Genomic DNA, 19,788 nt, shown 5'->3' with positions numbered 1-19,788 from the left:
TCTCATGCCTGATCTACGGGCTTGATTGCTCAGCTGGTGTTTCGGTGGTGTAACTGCGTTAGAGCTGTCGAGTCAGTGAGCAGCTGCTCGCGGGGTCATTGTCACGAAGACACACCCGTCCCACTTGCATTAGATGTTCAGACTGAGAAAGTGTAGAGGGTATATAGAAACAATGAGACTCTGATAGAAATTCTCAAATTTGTTGAATGATTTTCAATCAACCTGATCATGGTTCGGGCTAGATCTCAAGTTCCAGTGTTCGAACTTGTAAACAAGGCTGCACTGGGATTTCTTTCAATGTGACTCTGTGCAGCCAGTGTCAACTCTTTGTATAATGCCGTAAGCCGCTGGTGGATTGGACAGCTATAACGCAGTTCCAACACCGCTATAAGGGTGTTGGCTAACACAGATCTGATAGAATCTAGGCCCTAATGTCAGTGCATATGGCTGTTTTGTTCCTGTTTTCTTAGTTTGCCATGGAAAATTCAGGACTGTAGTATTGTGATACTGGTATCATGAGAACCAGAGGAGGATGGTGGGAGGAGGGGCTCATTGTAATGGAATATTGGAACAGAGTCAAACACATGGGGAACAACGTGTTTGACTCAATTCCATTCCAGCCATTACAATGACGTCCTTTGTGAATTTAAGTATGCTCTCTCTAATTCTCTTCTTTTGGAGGAGGATCCTGAGTCCTAGGACCATGCCTCAGGACTACCTGGCATGACTCCTTGCTGTCCCCAGTCCACCTGGCTGTGCTGCTGCTCCAGTTTCAACTGTTCTGCCTGCGGCTATGGAACCCTGACCTGTTCACCGGACGTGCTACCTGTCCCAGACCTGTTGTTTTCAACTCTCTAGACACAGCAGGTGCGGTAGAGATACTCTGAATGATCGGCTATGAAAAGGCAACTGACATTTACTCCTGAGGTGCTGACCTGTTGCACCCTCAACAACCACTGATTATTATTATTTGACCATGCTGGTCATTTATGAACATTTGAACATCTTGGCCATGTTCTGTTATAATCTCCACCCAGCCCAGGCAGAAGAGGACTGGCCCCCCCTCATAGCCTGGTTTCTTCCTAGGTTCCTGCCTTTCTAGGGAGTTTGTCCTAGCCACCGTGCTTCTACATCTGCATTGCTTGCTGTTTTAGGCTGGGTTTCTGTACAGCACTTTGAGATATCAGCTGATGTAAGAAGGGCTATATAAATACATTTGATTTGAATAAGCCCATCCTCCTATAGCTCCTCCCACCAGCCCCTGATGAAAACACTAATCTAACACACAAACACAGAAGGCCAGTTGATGGGTATAGATGGCTACATCACTTTATGTACAAAGGCAACAACTCACACACAACTGCCCTGATGCGGGTAGATCTAAAAAGCTACCAAAAGTGACTATAAATACATATTTCTGTGATCCTATATATTTCAAATGATGCCACAATACATTAGGAGGGACATAGCTAGACCTCTCCCTTAATTACGGTCTTTCCACATCGTTCGCAGTTTCCCCTAACCTAAATCCGGACTGAATCATGTTATTTCACTTTCCTAATTAGTGATAGTACAGTGAAACAGAGCTGAATTCAGTTTGAATATCCAGACTAGTCTCCCCCCCACCCACGCAGACTAGTCTAGATAAGTACATGTTGCATGTGTACTTCTGTGGCATCAGTCAAGACATCCCCCTCTTCTACTCCATCTCCCTCTCCGCCCCCTTCCCAAACTACCTCTCCCCCCCCTACAGTCTCACACTGTTGAAGGGTGTTAGGGGAAGGAGAGGAGGCAGAGGGAACAGAATCGTCCAGAGTGTAGCTTTCGCTACAACCCACAGTGGTTGGGTCCTGAAGCTGAATGTCCTGAGGTTGTGGTTGGACCTGGGCCATGAGAGGGAGGTTGGCAGTAGAAATATGGGAGCTACTCTGGAGGGTTTGGAGTTGCTGGGGGGTGGCTAACAGGGGTATGTGCTGGAGATGGGTCTGTGACCCGTCGACGTTCTGGAAGGTCATGTGGAGAATCTGCGGCTGCTGATTCTGCTGATAAGACTGCAGGGTCATTTGCTGGAGCTGGTGGGGCTGATGCTGCTGGGTTACCACCGAGCTGGAATGAAGGGCCAATTGCTGGATCTGGGCCTGCTGCTGCTGCGACTGCTGCTGATGCTGCTGAACAAAATGAAGGGGCATCTGGAGCTGGAGGGTGTGGTGGGGTTGCTGCTGGGTCTCTGAGGGCGACGGGGGGTCGATGGGAGACAGGGCGATGGTTAGGGGCATCTGCATGGCATGGAGGCCCTGGTCCTGACTCACTACTACCACCTGGTGGCTGACCTGACTCATCTGAGCTACCTGTTGCCCCATGTGGGTCACTTGTTCGCCCACTTGGGTCACCTGCCCCAGCGGAGCCACCTGTTGCCCCACTTGAGTCATCTGCTGGGCGGGCTCCAGTCGTACCAGCTCCCCCTGGTTCCCGACAGAACCCATTCCAGAGGCCTCCAGCAGGGAGGCGGGGGTAGTAATGAGGGCCCCGGCGTTGGCCGCCAGGGCCTCGGCGATGAGCACCTCCGGGTGGCTCTTGGCCTTGTGGGCCACCACACTGTCCTTCTTCTCAAACTTCTTGTTACAGATGGAGCAGGAGAACTGGTAGGTGGCATCAGCGTCGTGCTTCTTCATGTGCCAGTTGAGGGAGGCCTTCTGGCGACAGGTGAAGCCGCAGATCTCACATCTACAGGAAGTGAGGGAGAGAAAGAGGGAGAGTGAAGTAGAATGTAAGAGAGAAAAGGAGGAGGGTACATTCAGGGGGTCAGATGAGGTGCAGGTGCAGACAGGTGCAACATTTACAGCTGAAGTCAGAAGTTTACATAAACTAGTTTAAATGACTCCAACCTAAGTGTTTCAACCACTCTAAAAATGTCTTGTTCAAACTATAGTTTTGGCAAGTCTGTTAGCACATCTACTTTGTGCATGACACAAGTCATTTTTACAATTGTTTACTGACCGATTACTTCTCTTAATCACAATTCCAGTGGGTCAGAAGTTTACATACACTAAGTAGACTGTGCCTCTAAACAGCTTGGAAAATGCCAGAAAATGATGTCCTCTGGTCTGATGAAACTAAAATAGAACTGTTTGACCATAATGACCATCGTTATGTTTGGAGGAAAAGGGGGAGGCTTGCAAGCCAAAGATCACCAGCCTCATGTTGTGGGGGTGCTTTGCTACAGGAAGGACTGGTGCACTTCACACAATAGATGGCATCATGAGGAGGAAAATGATGTGTATATACTGAAGCAACATCTCAAGATATCAGTCAGGAAGTTAAAGCTTGGTTGCAAATGGGTCTTCCAAATGGACAATGACCCCAAGCATACTTCCAAAGTTGTGGCAAAATGGCTAAAGGACAACAAAGTCAAGGTATGGTAGTGTCCATCACAAAGCCCTGACCTTAATCCTATAGAAAATTTGTGAGCAAAACTGAAAAAGCATTTGTAGGAGGCCTACAAACCTGACTCAGTTACACCGGCTCTGTCAGGAGGAATGGGCCGGAATTCAACCATCTTATTGTGGGAGGCTACCCGAAACGTTTGACCAAAATTAAACAATTTAAAGGCAATACACCCAATTAGTATTTGGTAGCATGTAAATGTCTGACCCACTGGGAATGTGATGAAATAAAAGCTGAAATAAATCATTCTACTATTATTCTCCATTTCACATTCTTAAATAAAATGGTGATCCTAACTGACCTAAGACAGGGAATTTTTACTAAGATTAAATGTCAGGAATTGTGAAAAACTTTGTTTAAATGTATTTGGCTAAGGTGTATGTAAACTTCAACTGTAAATAAATGGAATTAATGAACAACCAAGTAAATGAGGTTGGAGATGGAAACTCACTGCAGTGGTTTCTCTCCGGTGTGGATCATGCGGTGCACGGCCAGATTGTGGGAGCTCTTGAAGGCGCGGGCGCAGAACTCGCAGATGTAGTCCCTCTGGTCTGAGAGAGGGAACAGAGTGAGTTAGCAGTAGCTCAACACAGAAAACAATGACAGGTCAAGCGCTGGTTATGTGTGATTGTATATATATATATAAATGTACCTGTGTGTGAATGTAAATGTTAAGTGAGGATAGTGAGACATAGTATTCAGTGTGGGTGTATGTGGATCTCTCCGTGTGTGTTTACCTGTGTGGTGCTTGGCATGGCGAAGTAGCTGTTTCTGCAGCCTGAAGAGTCTTCCACAGGATGGGTGAGGACATACAAACTTCTTCTTCAACAGGTGCTGGTACTTAATATGGTGCTGGGAATTACAGGAAAAAGAGAGTCCGAGAGAGATGAAGGATGGAGGAAAAAAAGCTAAATACTATTCACCAGTGTTGGGGTCAATTCCATTTCCACACCCAATTCAGGAAGTGAAATTGAAATTCAATTGCATGCATTGAAAAAAATTCTGAATTTAAAATCGACCCCAACCCTGTACATGCACAACGCAATCTTAGAATAGCTTGGGTGCTTAATCGTCGCCATGGCGACCACTACAGTTGCTATGGCAGACCTGCAGGTAGCGAGGGTGAGCCAGGACTGTGCCACACCCCTCCATCTCACAACGCACGTACTGCACCGGGGGCTTCTTTCTGTGGGGGCGGGACATGACAGAATTGTCAATCATCATGTATGTCAGAGGTGAGGGTTTGGCTTTTATACATATGATTTCACTAATGTTTTGTTAGTTGACTGTAAAAAAAAGATATATATATAAAGCGTATTGTTGCAGTTGAACAGCAATGTCAACTTTACCTTCTTTTTGGGAGCCGGGGACTTTTATCATCTTTCCTTCTCCTGCCTCTCCTGAGGGAAATGGAGAGAATAAAAGAAGTTGGAGAACTCTATTCAAGCAAGTAGTTAAATCAAGAGACCAAACCAAAATGTCCATTAACGTGAAAGAAGTCTGCCCTTGCACACCCTTCCTTTAAAGTCTGAAATTGCACACTCTCCGTTATGGATTTAACAATGGTGGAAACACCAGCCACATCCAAAGCTTTTAAATACATGATGGGGAGAGTGAAAGTACACACTTTGGGAGAAGGTTGGGGGGGGCTTACTTTCTGGGCACATCCCCCTCTCCGAACTCATTCTCCAGCTTCACATCTGTGCCCTCTATCTTGATTCCTGGCTCCTTCTCTTTCTGTCTCGGAGGGGGTTTGCGCCGCGGTTTGGGGACATCCCTGAGAGACGGAGGATCCATTTGGAAGGTCAACAGACAGGTCACATGGGTAAAACGAACATTTATATGCACGCACACACACCCCTATTCACAAAAAGGGAATAATTCATTGAAGCTGACATACACACACTCACAAATGGAATGCATTACGACAGACACATATACACACACACCTAGTAGTCTCAGCCTCTGGGTTGTAGCTCTGGTCGTTGAGGTCATCTCTGAAGGGAATGTCATCGTCACTGCTGATTACCTCCTCCCCACTGCAACAACCACAGTGCTCAAACTCATAGCCTTACACACACACACACAATAATCCTACCACACCTCCACTAGCTAAACATTTGTGGACCATTGCTTATTGCCTATTCTGATCAACACACACTGCTGTCTCGCCAACATTACCTCTGTGACCGTGGCTGGAAGCTGAGGTCTTTCGGGTCATCTTGGAAAGGAGGCTCATATTCTCCTCCCAAGAGAACATCTTCCTCATTCTCCTCTTTTTTCTCACTGAGGCGAGAGGAGGCAGTGTTACTACGGTAGCACAGAGAGACAGCCCCAAGCCCCTCTCACACACACACACTGAGTAAGAATGTGTGTGAATACTCACGTCCCAACTGTCTTCTTTTCGACTACCTTTGCCTCCACCACCACTGGAAAAATAAATCACATAATGCCAATACAACAATTACAATTTAATTGGGCTTTTCAGGATCCCACATTCCTCTCTGTCTCGGGAACGGCCCAACCCCCACAGAATAGAGGTAACCGACCACAAATCGAACCCCAGGTGTCCATGCAACCCAAGACCTTGTTAGCCCCACCCAGTTTAATCTCAAACACAATTTAGCTGGTTGGTGTGCCTACCGGTTGGGGTGTCGGTGCCAGGCTCACTCTTGCACACAGGTTTGGCGGACCCCCTTGTACCCCGGGCAGAAGGGGCCTTGGCACGCGCCTGAGCATTCTGTGAGTAAGGGGGGGCTGGAAGGGGAAAAGTGAGTGCCATCATACACACCTTGAATTAGAACACTGCAAACAAGTCTTATTTGTTTGTTACTGTAGACACATGTCTGTCTAGTTTTATCAAGCAATGTATGAGGGTGGTCACCTACCTTGAACAGTGGGTTTCTTTGGGTCCCCTGAGCTGCAGAGAAAGATAGTTATCAAAATAGTGAACTTCTCTGCAAACTCTGTTAATCTAGCTATGTGCAATGTGACATCATCATTGAGTTGATGTGGTTCAAGACTGCTACATACAGGTCACAATTTGACAAAAACCGCTCGCACCAGGAATTAGGAGAGAACAGGTAAAGTACATTAGACATTAAAACCAGGTATTACCCCTCCCTATTCCTCGTCCCTTATATAAAAAGGAACTGTGCTGGAATACGTACATTTCAGAGAATACAATTAGCAACAATGCATTCAACCGGTTTTATGGCATTAAAATGTTGATAAGCAAACTTTGCTGGCTAACAATTTCACAGGCATTTAAAGATGTTACGTGTATTGCAGAGGACACGGCTATATTGCAATGTATGGTGTACTAAAGGCGTATACGAACGTACTCATGAGCTTGACTACTGTCGTCATTCCCGACCTCTTCTGTACTCTCTGTTGGAGCTGCGGAGGAGGCATTTTTCCTGGGTCGTGGACAAGCAGCCTTCCTCCGGCGGTTTACGGCTTTGTCGGGGCACGATTCTTCTGCATCGTCACTCTTCTCGCTCTGCAACCAAGCTGGTACCGTTCGTGTAGACCGGTCTCGTAACACTCGTCCAGAACTCGGAGTGCCTGGTGTTGCTCCATTCGTACACGGCGAAGGAGAAAACCCCTTCTTCCGGCCGACTCCGCGGTCTCTCGAAGTCCTGCGCGGGGTGACCGCTGCACTCGAGGTCGGGGATTGGACCGTGGCCTTGTCGTCTTCGGGCTCTTCCCTTTTATTGTTATCGCCGATTTGCGGCTCCATCACCGCGTGTTCCTGGTTCCTACCCTTTTGCCCGGGATCGTATCTATGACTTTCTCTGATACTGTACTGACAGGAAAAAAAGTATTACATTTGATACATCGATCAAACGCTTGGATTGCTAGCTAAAGGCCGTAATCCGACTGTGACATAATTCACAGAATTCGGGCCTTGTCCGCAAATTATAAGCATTAATTTATTGATCAATAATAATAAATAAAAAACTTTCTTAATTCTTACTATAATAATAAACCAATATCCATTTTTAAAGAACCAGACACGATTTTGCATTCTTAAAGCTATAGTAAACCTAACTATTTGCACGGGCCATGTCGCGTTACCACTTTGTTGCGTCTCCTTTAAGCCAAAATAAAACCAAGGTTAAATGCATAAGCAACATATTGTTCAGCAGTTGCACACGTTCGCAGCATCATCACCCCAAAACCTATATATACAGACCACAGAGCACGTGTTGGTCCCATCCCGAGTGTTTACAGATCTGTGAAATCGGACAGCAGGAGCTGTGCAAAGAGTCCGCACGCACAGACAGCCTTCCTAGTCATGGGAAATGTAGGCTGAGTGCAAACATCATATATGCTATTTTATCTGATTTTATTTTGAGTGTAAAGTCTAACACACAGTACAGTGAATGTAAGAAAAGTACATTGTGTTATCCAGTCCTTTCTTTGTAAATGATACCATGTTTTATTATTGTATGTTTTTCACGTTTTTTCGCCACTAGATGGCTGTGTAGCCTTAAGTGGAACGACTTTTCTAAAATGAGTGGGTAGCAGACAGGGGGCGCTGTCCGGAAGCCACTACCAACAATCTCTCACAGTCTTACGTCAGAATTAGACGTTCATCCATGTTTCTCAAACATATAACAGTTTAGGCATTAACTCTGAATGGTTAAGGAAGGGTTAAAGACTTAAAACAAACATATCAAACAACTTTATATTGCTGGATTCAGACTTGCAACCTTTGGAATCAGAGGCGGATGCTCACTGTTGACCCTAGTGGCTAGTTTCCAGGTAATCTCCCTAGTGACTTGTATCACTGGTGACCTGGCTGACCGCAACTACCTGGCCTACACCCTCTCAGCCCATTCACTTTCATTCATTTTGTAGTACAGTATTCCAATAAAAACATCTTTCTTTGGTACATTTGCTTGTTGTACATATATTTCTTTTGACAGATTGTTCATATACATCTTTGTAATTTATCAGTCGAAAAAGGGTTCATTTATACAACGTGTATTACACTTTAATACAGTGAATTATAAAGCCTTTATGCTGGCTTCATCTCTAATGACATATGTCATTCTCAGTCCAGTGATGTAACATTTTCTTGTTTAAAGGTCATATGCAGACGTTTTTATCTCAATATCAAATCATTTCTGGGTAACAATTAAGTACTATGATCGTTTCAATTAAAATGGTAAAAAATTAACAAAAATAGCTTCTTAGCAAAGAGTGATTTCTCTGGCAAAAAGGTTGCTAGGACTATCTGGAAGTGGTCTGAGTGTGGAGGGGAAAAAAGAAAACTAGCTGTTATTGGCAGAGGGGTTTGGAACTCTCTTTCTTATTGGTCTATTCATTAATTTACCACCTGGTGACATCACCAGGCAGGCCCAAACTCAACCCCACCAGGTTTGCCTGTTCAATTTTATAGATTTTTTCATTGTATTTACAGGAATGTCCCTGTATTGATGTGTATTATTGTTGCAATACAAATAAAGTACAAATCACGTTTTTGACTGCACTGGATCTTTAAAATGGACTTTCACATTAAATGTATTTATTTAATTATATATTAAACATGAACAAAAAATAAAAACATTGAAATATACTGAGAGGAGTACATAAACTCAACATAGACAGGTATTATACGTCAAAAGAAAATGTACATTTGTCAAAATGTTTGGTATGTACTGCATTTTAGTTTATACATTTTCTGATCATTTCAAAATAATGTTTCAGTTCCACCTTAAACATCTTAAAAAGCGGTTTGTTCTCCACCCACTTCATCTTCTGAATAATCTTCCTAGAAAAATAAGTAAATTAACAATTGAATCGGGGTCCATATCAGTTGGGGTCAAAATAAAACATGTCAGTATTTTCCATAGAAACATTAAAAGTGGTTTCCCTTAAAATAAACTATTCTAAATCAATCCAAAATCTTCTGACATGAGAGCTGACATGCACCTGTTGGAGTGTTAGATAAAGGACTTAATAGCACCACTGGGCTGCGGTGTTGACTACCATCTTTATCACTATGCGGCTTTGGTAACCAGTCGGGAGAGAGAAATCGGTATGATGCTTTTCAACAAAGGGCACCTGTTGGAATGCTGAATGGAGGACTCACCTTTCTACATTTCACAGCCACTTGGTGGCACGTCAATACAATATAGAATTTTTGGAGTGGCACGCTACATGCTGCTGATTCTGTGCTGCCTCCAGCCTCTTAATGTGCTTGGGCACGGGCTGACCTGGACAAGAATTTGGCCCTGGTAGTTTATCCACACCAGCCCACATCACTACACACACCGCCAACTTTAAAATGGTTTATGAGATTGAAGAACACATTGGGAGGGATCTTAGACCATTCTTACATAAATTATATTTTCAGATCCTTGATATCCTTCATCTGCAATTATGGACTGCCCTCTTCAACAGGGACGGACATAATGACCCCAGGCAGAGGCCAGTCTGAGGCCCCCCCATCTACATCTTTTTAATGGGTTTTATAGTAAATACATGTAATTTGACTAAAAAGGTATTACATTTGAGTGTGCCATTAACACAACCAAACATGATGTTTTCATCTGATTTGTCAAACAAATCACTTCATGTTTATCCCCAAAATTCCAGCATCCGAACAGTGCACTGTGCACCTGCCAACTTTCCTTCAATTCGCAAGTGGCTAATACTATCTCACTGGAGAAAGCATCCGAGCTAACTAAACGGCGACCCTCTGTCTCACTATATGTAGGCTTGGGGGGCCGTACTGTCACAGATTTACACACATAATATTACGAATTGGCCTGAGACCACATTGACCTTAATTTTTAATTATTATTACAGGGCTCAAGACTAACATTTCCCCCTGGTGCCACTGACTTTTACAGTTGGTGGCACCAGGCCATGATTTGGTTGGACCCAAATCATGATTTGGAATCATCTTATAAAGTCATTCATAGTGCTTTATTAAGAACTATAATAAATAGACTACTGATTCAAGAAATATGTTTTCATCTAACATGTCCAAGCAGGAATGCATGATTCAAGATATTTTGATGTGCAACTTAATTCAGTGATTGAATTTGTGATGCATTTTGTTGACAATTACACTATAGTTGCTATATTTTACTGTCAAAATAGGACTCCAGAATTTCCTGCAATTGCATTTTTAAATGTTATATGATCAGAACGCATTTTTCTCTCGAGCGCATAGGGAGAGAGGAGAGTGGCTACGTCATCATAGCAGCAGCCCCCAGCAAGGGCACAGGCACATTAGGCAGGGCAGACACTTTCATTACCGGAATCATGAGGATATTTCACTTTACTGTTTGACCAAATCATGGTTTTAGCCTCCCAAAAAAGAGGACGTTTTGAGTGAGGTGACAATGTAGAATATGCTCTTTCTACGTTAATAAGCACCCTTTCCGTTTTTAATGATCTTGGCTGTCTAACTGATGACAGAGTCAGAGCAGGTTTCTTTGCTGATGTTTGACTTTGAACGTGAGGCTGAGGTCATACAAACTATCAGAAGAACCCGTGCCAGCCCATCTTGATAAGGGGGCCGGACGTTGCCGACGGATCAGGCAAAGGTTCATTATAGATTAGTATAAAATAAAAATGGCAAAAAAAATCTTTACAAAATGCATCTTAACAAATGTCAAATTTTGTATCATTTTATTTTTATATAAAAATATATTTTGTGTGTGACAAAGAAATTGTCCAGCCGATCTGGCATTTGCCCCATTGCCCCATTGTCAATCTTCCCCTGTGTGTAGGGGTTTGGTTAAGTTCAATTAAATCTCCAAATTGATGTACTAAAAGAGACAATATCTAATCCTGATTTACTTAAATGCACTACAGGGTGATGTACATGACTCAGTTTTCAACAATGTCTTTATTCCATTATTCCTGTTTCTTGTTGCTAAATTTGGGACTATGTACACAGACAGTTATTGTCTTTTTCCACATTTTGTTGTGTTACAAAGTGGGAGTAAATTTGATTCAATTGTCATTTTCTGTAATGCCAAAGTGGAAGAAAGATTATAATATTTGAAAAATAAAACGCTAGTATATTTTGATTAGATAAGTATTCACCCCTCGAGATAATACATGTTAGAAAAACACCTTTGGCAGCGATTACAGTCTTTTGGGGGTAAGTCTCAAAGAGCTTTGCACACCTGGATTGTACAATATTTGCCCCCATAATTCTTTAAAAAATACTTCAAGCTCTTTCATGTTTGTTGTTGATATTTGTTAGAAAACGATTTTATTGTCTTGCCATAGATTTTCAAGCCGATTTATGTCAATACTGAAACTAGGCCACTCAGGAACGTTAAATGTCGTCTTGGTAAGCAAATCCAGTGTAGATTTGGTTATTATCCTGCTGAAAGGTGAATAATGAATAATTGAAAAAGTAATAAACTTCTTACACAAATAATAAGGAAATATAAACAATGAATTGTTACTTCATAAATGTTCTGCATTTCAAGACTATAATTCTTATTTTAACTAAGTATAACTGTCTTCAGATGTTCATTTGAAATATCCCTGTGTCTGTTGGATTTTGCCTGTGCTTAATTGTATTCCATTTCTTTTATCCTAAAAAAAACTCCCTAGTCCTTGCCGATGACAAGCATACCCACAACATGATGCAGCCATAACCACGTGTGAAAATATGAAGAATGGTACTCAGTGATGTGTTGTATTGGATTTGCCCCAACCTGTTTGCCACAAAAAGTTCATTTCTTTCCCACATTCTTTCCAGTATTACATAAGTTCCTTGTTGCAAACAGGATGCATCTTTTAGAATATGTGTATTCTGTACAGGCTTCCTTCTTTTCACTCTGTCATTTACGTTAGTATTGTGGAACATCTACAATGTTGTTGACCCATTCTCCGTTTTCTCATATCAAAACTATTAAACTTGGTAACTGTTTTAAAATCACATTTGGCCTCATGTTGAAATCCCTGAGCAGTTTCCTTAATCTCCAGCAACTGAGTAAGAAAGGACTCATGTATAGTTGTAGTGTCTGGGTTTATTGATACACCATCCAAAGCCTAACTGTCACACCCTGAACTTAGATATCTCTGTTTTCTTTATATTTTGGTTAGGTCAGGGCGTGACTAGGGTGGATACGCTAGTTTTTGTATTGTCTAGGTTTTTTTGTATGTATAGAGTTTTTGTAGGTCTAGGTGATTTGTATGTCTGTGGTGGCCTGATATGGTTCCCAATCAGAGGCAGCTGTTTATCGTTATCTCTGATTGGGGATCATATTTAGGTAGCCATTTCCCTTTGGTGTTTGTGGGATCTTCTCTATGTGTAGTTGCCTGTCAGCACTCGTTTGTATAGCATCACGGTTCGTTTTGTCATTTTGTTCAGTGTTCCTTCTTAAAATAAATAAGAATGTACGTATACCACGCTGTGCCTTGGTCCGATCCTTATAACGAACGTGACAGAAGATCCCACCACAAAAAGACGCAGCGTTTTCAAGGTAAGTGAACATCCTGGGCCCGGGAGAAAGATGAGTGGAGGACATCCTGGACCTGGGAGGAGGTAATGGCAGGGGACAAGACCCTGCCATGGAAGCAGATGGAGAAAACGGCGATGAAACGAGGGGACACGGCTAGCACGGTAGCCCGATAGGCAGCTCCCCCCAAAATGTTTTGGGGGGGAACACGGGGAGATTGTCAGAGTCAGGGGTTAGACCTGAGCCAGCTTACCGTGGGGAGCGTGTGACTGGTCAGACATTGTGTTACGCAGTTATGTGCACGGTGTCTCCGGTTCGCATTCATAGCCCGGTGCGCTCTATTCCAGCTCCACGCATTTGCCGGGCTAGAATGGGCATCCAGCCAGGACGGAGGGTGCCAGCTCAGCACTCCTGGTCTCCAATACACCTCCTTGGACCAGGATATCCTGCGCCGGCTCTGCACACTGTGTCTCCGGTGCGTCTGCACAGCCCAATGCGTCCTGTGCCAGCGCCCCACACTTGCCGGGCTCAAGTGAGCATCCAGCCAGGACGCATTGTGCCAGCTCTATGCTCCAGATCTCCAGTGTGCCTCCACAGTCCAGTACGTCCTGTGCCTGCTCCCTGCACTCGCCCTGAGGTGCGTGTCTTCAGCCCGGTGCCAACTGTACCGGTACCACACACCAGGCCTCCAGTGCGTCTCTCAGTCATGTGCCTCCTCCCCGCACTCGCACTGAGGTGCATATCTTCAGCCCGATGCTACCTGTACCGGTCCCATGCACCAGGCTTCCAGTGCACCTACACAGTCCAGAGCTTCCGGCGACTGTTCCAAGTCCAGATCTTCCGGAGACCGTTCCCAGTCCAGATCTTCCGGAGACAGTTCCCAGTCCAGAGCTTCCGGCGACAGTTCCCAGTCCAAAGCTTCCGGCGACAGTTCCCAGTCCAGAGCTTCCGGCTACGTTTCACAGTCCAGAACCTCCAAAGACGGGCCACAGTCCAGGGTCTCCGGTGACGGGCCACAGTCCGGGGTCTCCGGCGACGGTCCCCAGTCAGATGTGGTTTTAACCCTCTCTTTAACTGATGTGGTTCTAACCCTCTCTTTAACTGATGTGGTTCTAACCCTCTCTTTAACTGATGTGGTTCTAATCTGCTATTTAACTGATGTGGTTCTAACCCTCTCTTTAACTGATGTGATTCTAACCCTCTCTTTAACTGATGTGATTCTAACCTTCTCTTTAACTGATGTGATTCTAACCTTCTCTTTAACTGATGTGGTTCTAACCCTCTCTTTAACTGATGTCGTTCTAACCCTCTCTTTAACTGATGTCGTTCTAACCCTGTCTTTAACTGATGTGGTTCTAACCCTGTCTTTAACTGATGTGGTTCTAACCTTCTCTTTAACTGATGTGATTCTAACCCTCTCTTTAAATGATGTGATTCTAACCCGCTCTTTAACTGATTTGGTTCTAACCCTCTCTTTAACTGATTTGGTTCTAACCCTGTCTTTAACTGATTTGGTTCTAACCTTCTCTTTAACTGATGTGATTCTAACACGCTCTTTAACTGATATTGTTCTAACCGTCTCTTTAACTGATGTTGTTCTAACCCTCTCTTTAACTGATGTGGTTTTAACCCTCTCTTTAACTGATGTGGTTCTAACTCTCTCTTTAACTGATGTGGTTCTAACCCTCTCTTTAACTGATGTGGTTCTAACTCTCTCTTTAACTGATGTGGTTCTAACCTGCTCTTTAAAGAGAGGGCTAGAACCACATCAGTTCACCGGTCATTTGTGTCTTATGTAGCAAATGCGTTTTCTCTCTCTCTCTCTCTCTCTTTCTCTCTCTCTCAGCCTCTACATTTTATGTAATTTGACTAAAAGGATTTAAAACATAGTTTTTGATCTCTTTGATACATACAGTAGCTTAGGCTACCTGGTTTCTTGGCAACACTGGTAGCAGGTGGCACTGCCACCGTACCTGACAATACAATTATAACCACTTGAGATAAGAAAACAGGATGAATGACTGTTAATAAAACAAATGTTGTTTCATTCTCAGGTTACCTGCTACATCATGTGTTTGCACAGCTCCAATCTGTATTTTACTATGCAGAGAAAATCACATTAAACAGAGTCCATTCATTTTAGGGATGTGTATTTGAAAAACAATAGAAAATGTGAAAGAAAACAAATGAAAAGGCAACCATGTTTACATCACGAGACAAATGTCATCCTGGCTCCAATACAAGTATAACCACTTGAGATGAGGAAACAGGACGGAATGACTGTGAATCAAATAGATGTTTTCATTTCAGGTCACACGCTATGTCGTGTTTGCGCAGCCTTTCTAACATTTTTTTAGAGACCTTTCAGAACTCCTTTTGTTGTAGAAGAATTTCGACCTTTCGGGACATGGCTTTGACATCTGCACCGAGCCTCGGTGTCGGTTTGTCTCTTCTGATCAAACTCTTCCTGTGTGCACTGAGGTATGCACCTACAGGGTGAAGCCAATGGGGTGGTGGGTGGAGGAGGAAGGGAGTGGTACCTCTTTGGGGAAACTTTCGTTTTCCCCAGCAAGGTGGCTAAACAGGATGCAAGTGGTTCTGAGATGCTTTTGGAGGATGTGCCTCTGGGGTTTTCGGGCTGGATAATTCGGGCTTTGTGTAGTTCTGGGTGTTGTTCACCACTGTTTGCCTTATGATGTTCACAGAACAGGGAAGTTGGCCGCTTACTGTCACGTGTTCAGGAAATCTGTCAGACCTATTATTCAAGATGGGGTCTGGACTGGAGACGAGAGTTTGTTATGTTGATGTTTTGAAAGCAATTACGCTTTTATCGTCATAAGTGGGATTATCATTGTCTTCATTGTTATTGATAACATTGCGAGCCAGCGAATAAAAAATAAATAAAAATACAAGTTGAACCTGTTGTAAACATGCTAAACAACATTCCTACAACACCTAGCAACTTCAAGAGTTTTTAGCCTTTTGGGAATGGTTTTAGAATGACAGTCACAGGTACCAGGGTTTGAGTCCCAGTCAGAGTATTGTGATTAACTACGTTCGTGTCAGCAGTTGGATAGCACTATTTAAAGCAAGTCATGGCCGAGGTTTAGTAACAATTCATTTTTCAAGATTGATGTGCTTGCTGAGTACACCAAACATTAGGAACACCTCATTTGCCCCCAGAACAGTCTCAATTTATAGGGGCATGCACTCTACAAGGTGTTGAAAGCGTTCCACGGCTCTATGTCCATATATGGAATACCTTACTAATTGGCCGCATTCCAATATTGGTGTCTGGGGCCATATATGGAGTTCCTGCTCCAGTGCCACATTCCAAAATGAAAGTCTATGCCTATATATGGAGTTCCTGCGCCAAGGCTGCATTCCAATACGGCAGTCAATGCCCATATATGCACGTTCCTGCTGTGGATTAGATGGGTTGTCTGAAGCCTGAAGAGGTCTACAGAGAATACACAAACAGGGAGCGTACCACAGCTACATCATCCAATGTTTTTTTTCTACCTGAAATCTGAGACATGACTCCTGCAATTAAACATTTCTTGAGTAGACTATATTTCATTTATAAACATAATTATCATTCCTTGTGAAGAATGAGGGGTAGTATTGAATGAGTTTTGCAAAGGAAGACCCGCACCTGTGTCTACATCACATCTGGTATAAACTCAGAAGAGGTCAACGTTCTGCTACTTCACTTCTGCTACTTGTAAGCTTCCTTTTTTGTGATTTTATTTTGACATTTGATACGTGCAATTTGGTTGTATTCGGAGAATCGCGCAAAATACAACAGTGTCACAAGTGTAGTGAGGAGGAGGCAGTCGCAGGTTTAGAACTACTGAGTTTACTAAAGCACTATAATTATAAAAAGCGGAACGAAACCCAAAATGCAAAATAATAAAGTACCCAGGAAATAGTAGGAGAGATTCCTCTCAGGAAAAACAAGTAACATTTACAATGACCGGCAAAGACAAATGACAGAGGGAGTATATATACAGTGATAGAGTGGGGATTGGAACCAGGTGTGTGTAATGATGACAAGTCTGGAGTTGATGAGTGAAGGACGTTTCCCAGCAGCAGGTTCGGCAGCAGCTAGAAGGCCAGGGACACCGAACGCCTGAGCTGGACAGGAGGGGGGAGCCAAAGCGAAGGCTGGTGTGACAAACAACTGGAGGGAGATATCACGAAATTTGAAAATCGATACTGATACTGTATCAAAGAAACATGGAGAATAATTTGGGACCGGTATGTTCGCAATCTGAAAAGGGTGAATGAGACGAGGAGTGAGGCTGCTGCTGGTGTGTGTGTGTCCCACCGATTGTGCAATAACTGGATTGCCTTTGTGATCACGTGAAACATCGTCAGAAACACACCAATATGCCAGATATGGTATGGTAACTCGTCATGCAGCAGAGTCCTTTTGTACTATGTTTGTGATCTCATGTTTAGTAGACGTAGTTAGAACATGTGAAACCAGCTCTTTTCCGGATGGGAGAAATTGTGCGTGGGAAGCATTATGTGCCTGTGTTGTCATAATGATTAGAAGGGCTAGTTCAAACATCTGGAAACAGACACTGTGGTGTGTGTGCTAATTAGATTGAGCTGTTTATGAAATCAGTTATTTTGCGTAAGCATTTTAACTCAATGGAACCCATGGAGATGTTTTAATATTGCCTGCAATGTATTCTCATGTATTGGCTATCTGCTTGTAAGTGTTGTAGGTAAGTGCTTGTACGTTTGTTGGACAACCCAGAGACAGCGCTAAGCCCAGAGGGCCCATCTACAGATGGTTTATCACCCCTTGGTTAATCAGCTCTCTCTCCGGCCTGGTTCATCATCTCCCCAACGCCCAGGCCCTTTCTCACCAATACCCAATGCATCGACACCCAACGCACCGTCCAGGCGCACCCTTGCTCTCTGCCCTGCAAACCCATCGACCTCCACCAATGGCTGGGAGAGGAAGACGGCTGAGGATCCTTTGGATACTGACATTACGCAGTGGGTGGATGACTTAAAGACACGGCAGCATGAGTTAAAAAAAAAACAGCAGCAGTGTCCAGCAAAGGTTGGCTATGATGTCATGGTACCTTGGATGGCGTCTACTCCTGATCAATGTCTCTCTTTTCTCAGGGACATGGCCATGTACTTTCACAGGACCATCGTTCAGTGCTGTGTGTCCGCTCTGTCCACTCTCGAGTGAGACAGAGCCCTCTGCCTCACCCTAAAAACTGGCGTTGTGTTCTTTTCTTTCTTTGCATGTTTTTGCATTTACTTATTTCCTAATTCACGTTACTTTGTGGGTTTTTCCCCCCTTTAATTCACACTTCTCACATGTTTATTGCATTGTGTTTCACATTGCACTATTTTCCTAAATGAATATCTATCTGCAAATGTATTTGTCTGGTTCGTTGTACTTTGGCATAAAATATTACTGTTCAGTCACTCAGTAAACTTGTATTGCTTTGTACATGAGCTATTTAGAATTGAACAGGAACACGAAGGCTATCAAATGTGCACCGTAACAACTGTGTGGCCTATGCTTTGCACATAGGCCCCCATCCTCTTACTGGGATGCCAGATTACTTATGTGAGGCATATAATTACCACGTCTACATTGGTATAATTTTCACATCATATGTATAGTCACATGCATTTAGCATATCTTACCTGGATATGGTCAAATCAGGTTTACCGTCATAGGGAATGCCTCGTCTCCCACAAAGACATATGGGTGCGGTGTTTGGGTCCCCGACAAGCACTCAGGCCTTGGTAGCGGCAGCTGGCCTGCAATGATTTGGAAGCTGAGCTTGCTTCAATGAGAAGATTCCCGCATTTCCCTCCAGACCACATGCGCCCACGTTGTCCACGGCGAAGACAATTTTGCCGCGGAGGGATAAGCAAACAAAATCCTCCTTCAGGACAGGCACACTTCCACGATGATGGCCTAAACTGTGGAGATTCCTAGCTCATAACTCGCAGTGATACTTTGCTGTGTGCTTCCGCTCGCCAAAAGCTGGCGGGTCACAGTCCTGCAGCACTTAAGGGCAAGCTGTGCGTTCTCTTGTGCGAGATGTGAGGGGCAAGCTGTGCGTTCTCTTGTGCGAGATGTGAGGGGCAAGCTGCTGAAGCAGGTCTTCAAATTTGGCAACTGACACCCAAAAGAAATGTGACAATGTGTTCCCTTGTCAATGCTTCGCATTGGTTGGACAAGAGATGTGTATTCTCCACCGCCCACTCTCGTAGTGTTTAGTGGATGAACCATTTTCTCCGTCTTTTTCTTTTCTTCTCCTCGTGAGTATTAAGAGCAGTTCTGGCTGTTCAAGCTCAAGCAATTGCAATTCACAGAGAGACATGTTTGCTTCTGCTTATGTGGCTAAAAAGTAGTGTCGTAAAGCATAGAACACCTGACTAGCTTGACACGTAGCTAGCTAGTATTTGTTAGCAGGCGCATAACACCGAATGTGGAAGTTCAAATGTCGTCGCGAGCTGGAGTCAAAAATAATGCCTTGGTCCCTCTTGCTTGGTAAGCTCCTCTGGCTTCCCAAGCCCCCTAGTGGATATACACTACACACGGTGGACTTCCTCTTCAACGAAAAGAGTCAGCTATCCCCCCCCCAAAAAAACGACTCCACCCACATGCACGCACGCATGCATGTAGATCAACTGAGCGGAGCTTGTAGCCACCTTAAAGCTCTCCTCCCAAACCTGTGTTGTAAACGGCACTATATAGATAGTACAGTGAAGAAGTATAGAATGCCTCCAAGAGCAATCTGTAGTGTGGGCGCAGCAGTACCAACAATAGACCAGCCTCCCTGCACAAAATATTGAATTCTTTAAGTTCTTTTGATTTTGCCGTGCAAACCTTGTGACTCTAACTTGCAAT

The 19,788-nt window shown here is 43.9% G+C and overlaps 1 protein-coding gene across 4 annotated transcripts; it reads right to left on the bottom strand.

Annotated features, from left to right (window-relative positions):
* Window positions 1-1,303: 1,303 nt before the first annotated feature.
* LOC115145852 (E3 ubiquitin-protein ligase ZFP91-like) lies at window positions 1,304-19,146 on the bottom strand. Of its 4 annotated transcripts, none has more exons than XM_029687409.2 (13): window positions 18,573-19,146; window positions 6,789-7,252; window positions 6,333-6,364; window positions 6,088-6,201; window positions 5,831-5,873; window positions 5,626-5,730; window positions 5,394-5,483; window positions 5,099-5,221; window positions 4,794-4,844; window positions 4,552-4,630; window positions 4,182-4,296; window positions 3,896-3,995; window positions 1,304-2,724 (listed from the first exon to the last, which is right to left on the bottom strand). In XM_029687409.2, the coding sequence occupies exons 2-13, from the start codon at window positions 7,184-7,186 to the stop codon at window positions 1,641-1,643; spliced, it is 2,334 nt and encodes a 777-aa protein (XP_029543269.2). In that variant the 5' UTR covers window positions 7,187-7,252; window positions 18,573-19,146; the 3' UTR covers window positions 1,304-1,640. The 4 variants fall into 4 exon arrangements, with proteins under 4 accessions (XP_029543269.2, XP_029543270.2, XP_064860129.1 ...); XM_029687410.2 differs by having other exon boundaries at window positions 6,789-7,247; XM_065004057.1 differs by lacking the exon at window positions 18,573-19,146 and adding an exon at window positions 7,424-7,560.
* Window positions 19,147-19,788: the final 642 nt, after the last annotated feature.

This window comes from Oncorhynchus nerka, linkage group LG18 (assembly GCF_034236695.1).
Source record: "Oncorhynchus nerka isolate Pitt River linkage group LG18, Oner_Uvic_2.0, whole genome shotgun sequence".
In the NCBI taxonomy this organism is placed as follows: Eukaryota; Metazoa; Chordata; class Actinopteri; order Salmoniformes; family Salmonidae; genus Oncorhynchus; species Oncorhynchus nerka.
The sequence above is the reverse complement of the archived record's forward strand: the minus strand, read 5'-3'. Positions and strand labels throughout refer to the sequence as shown.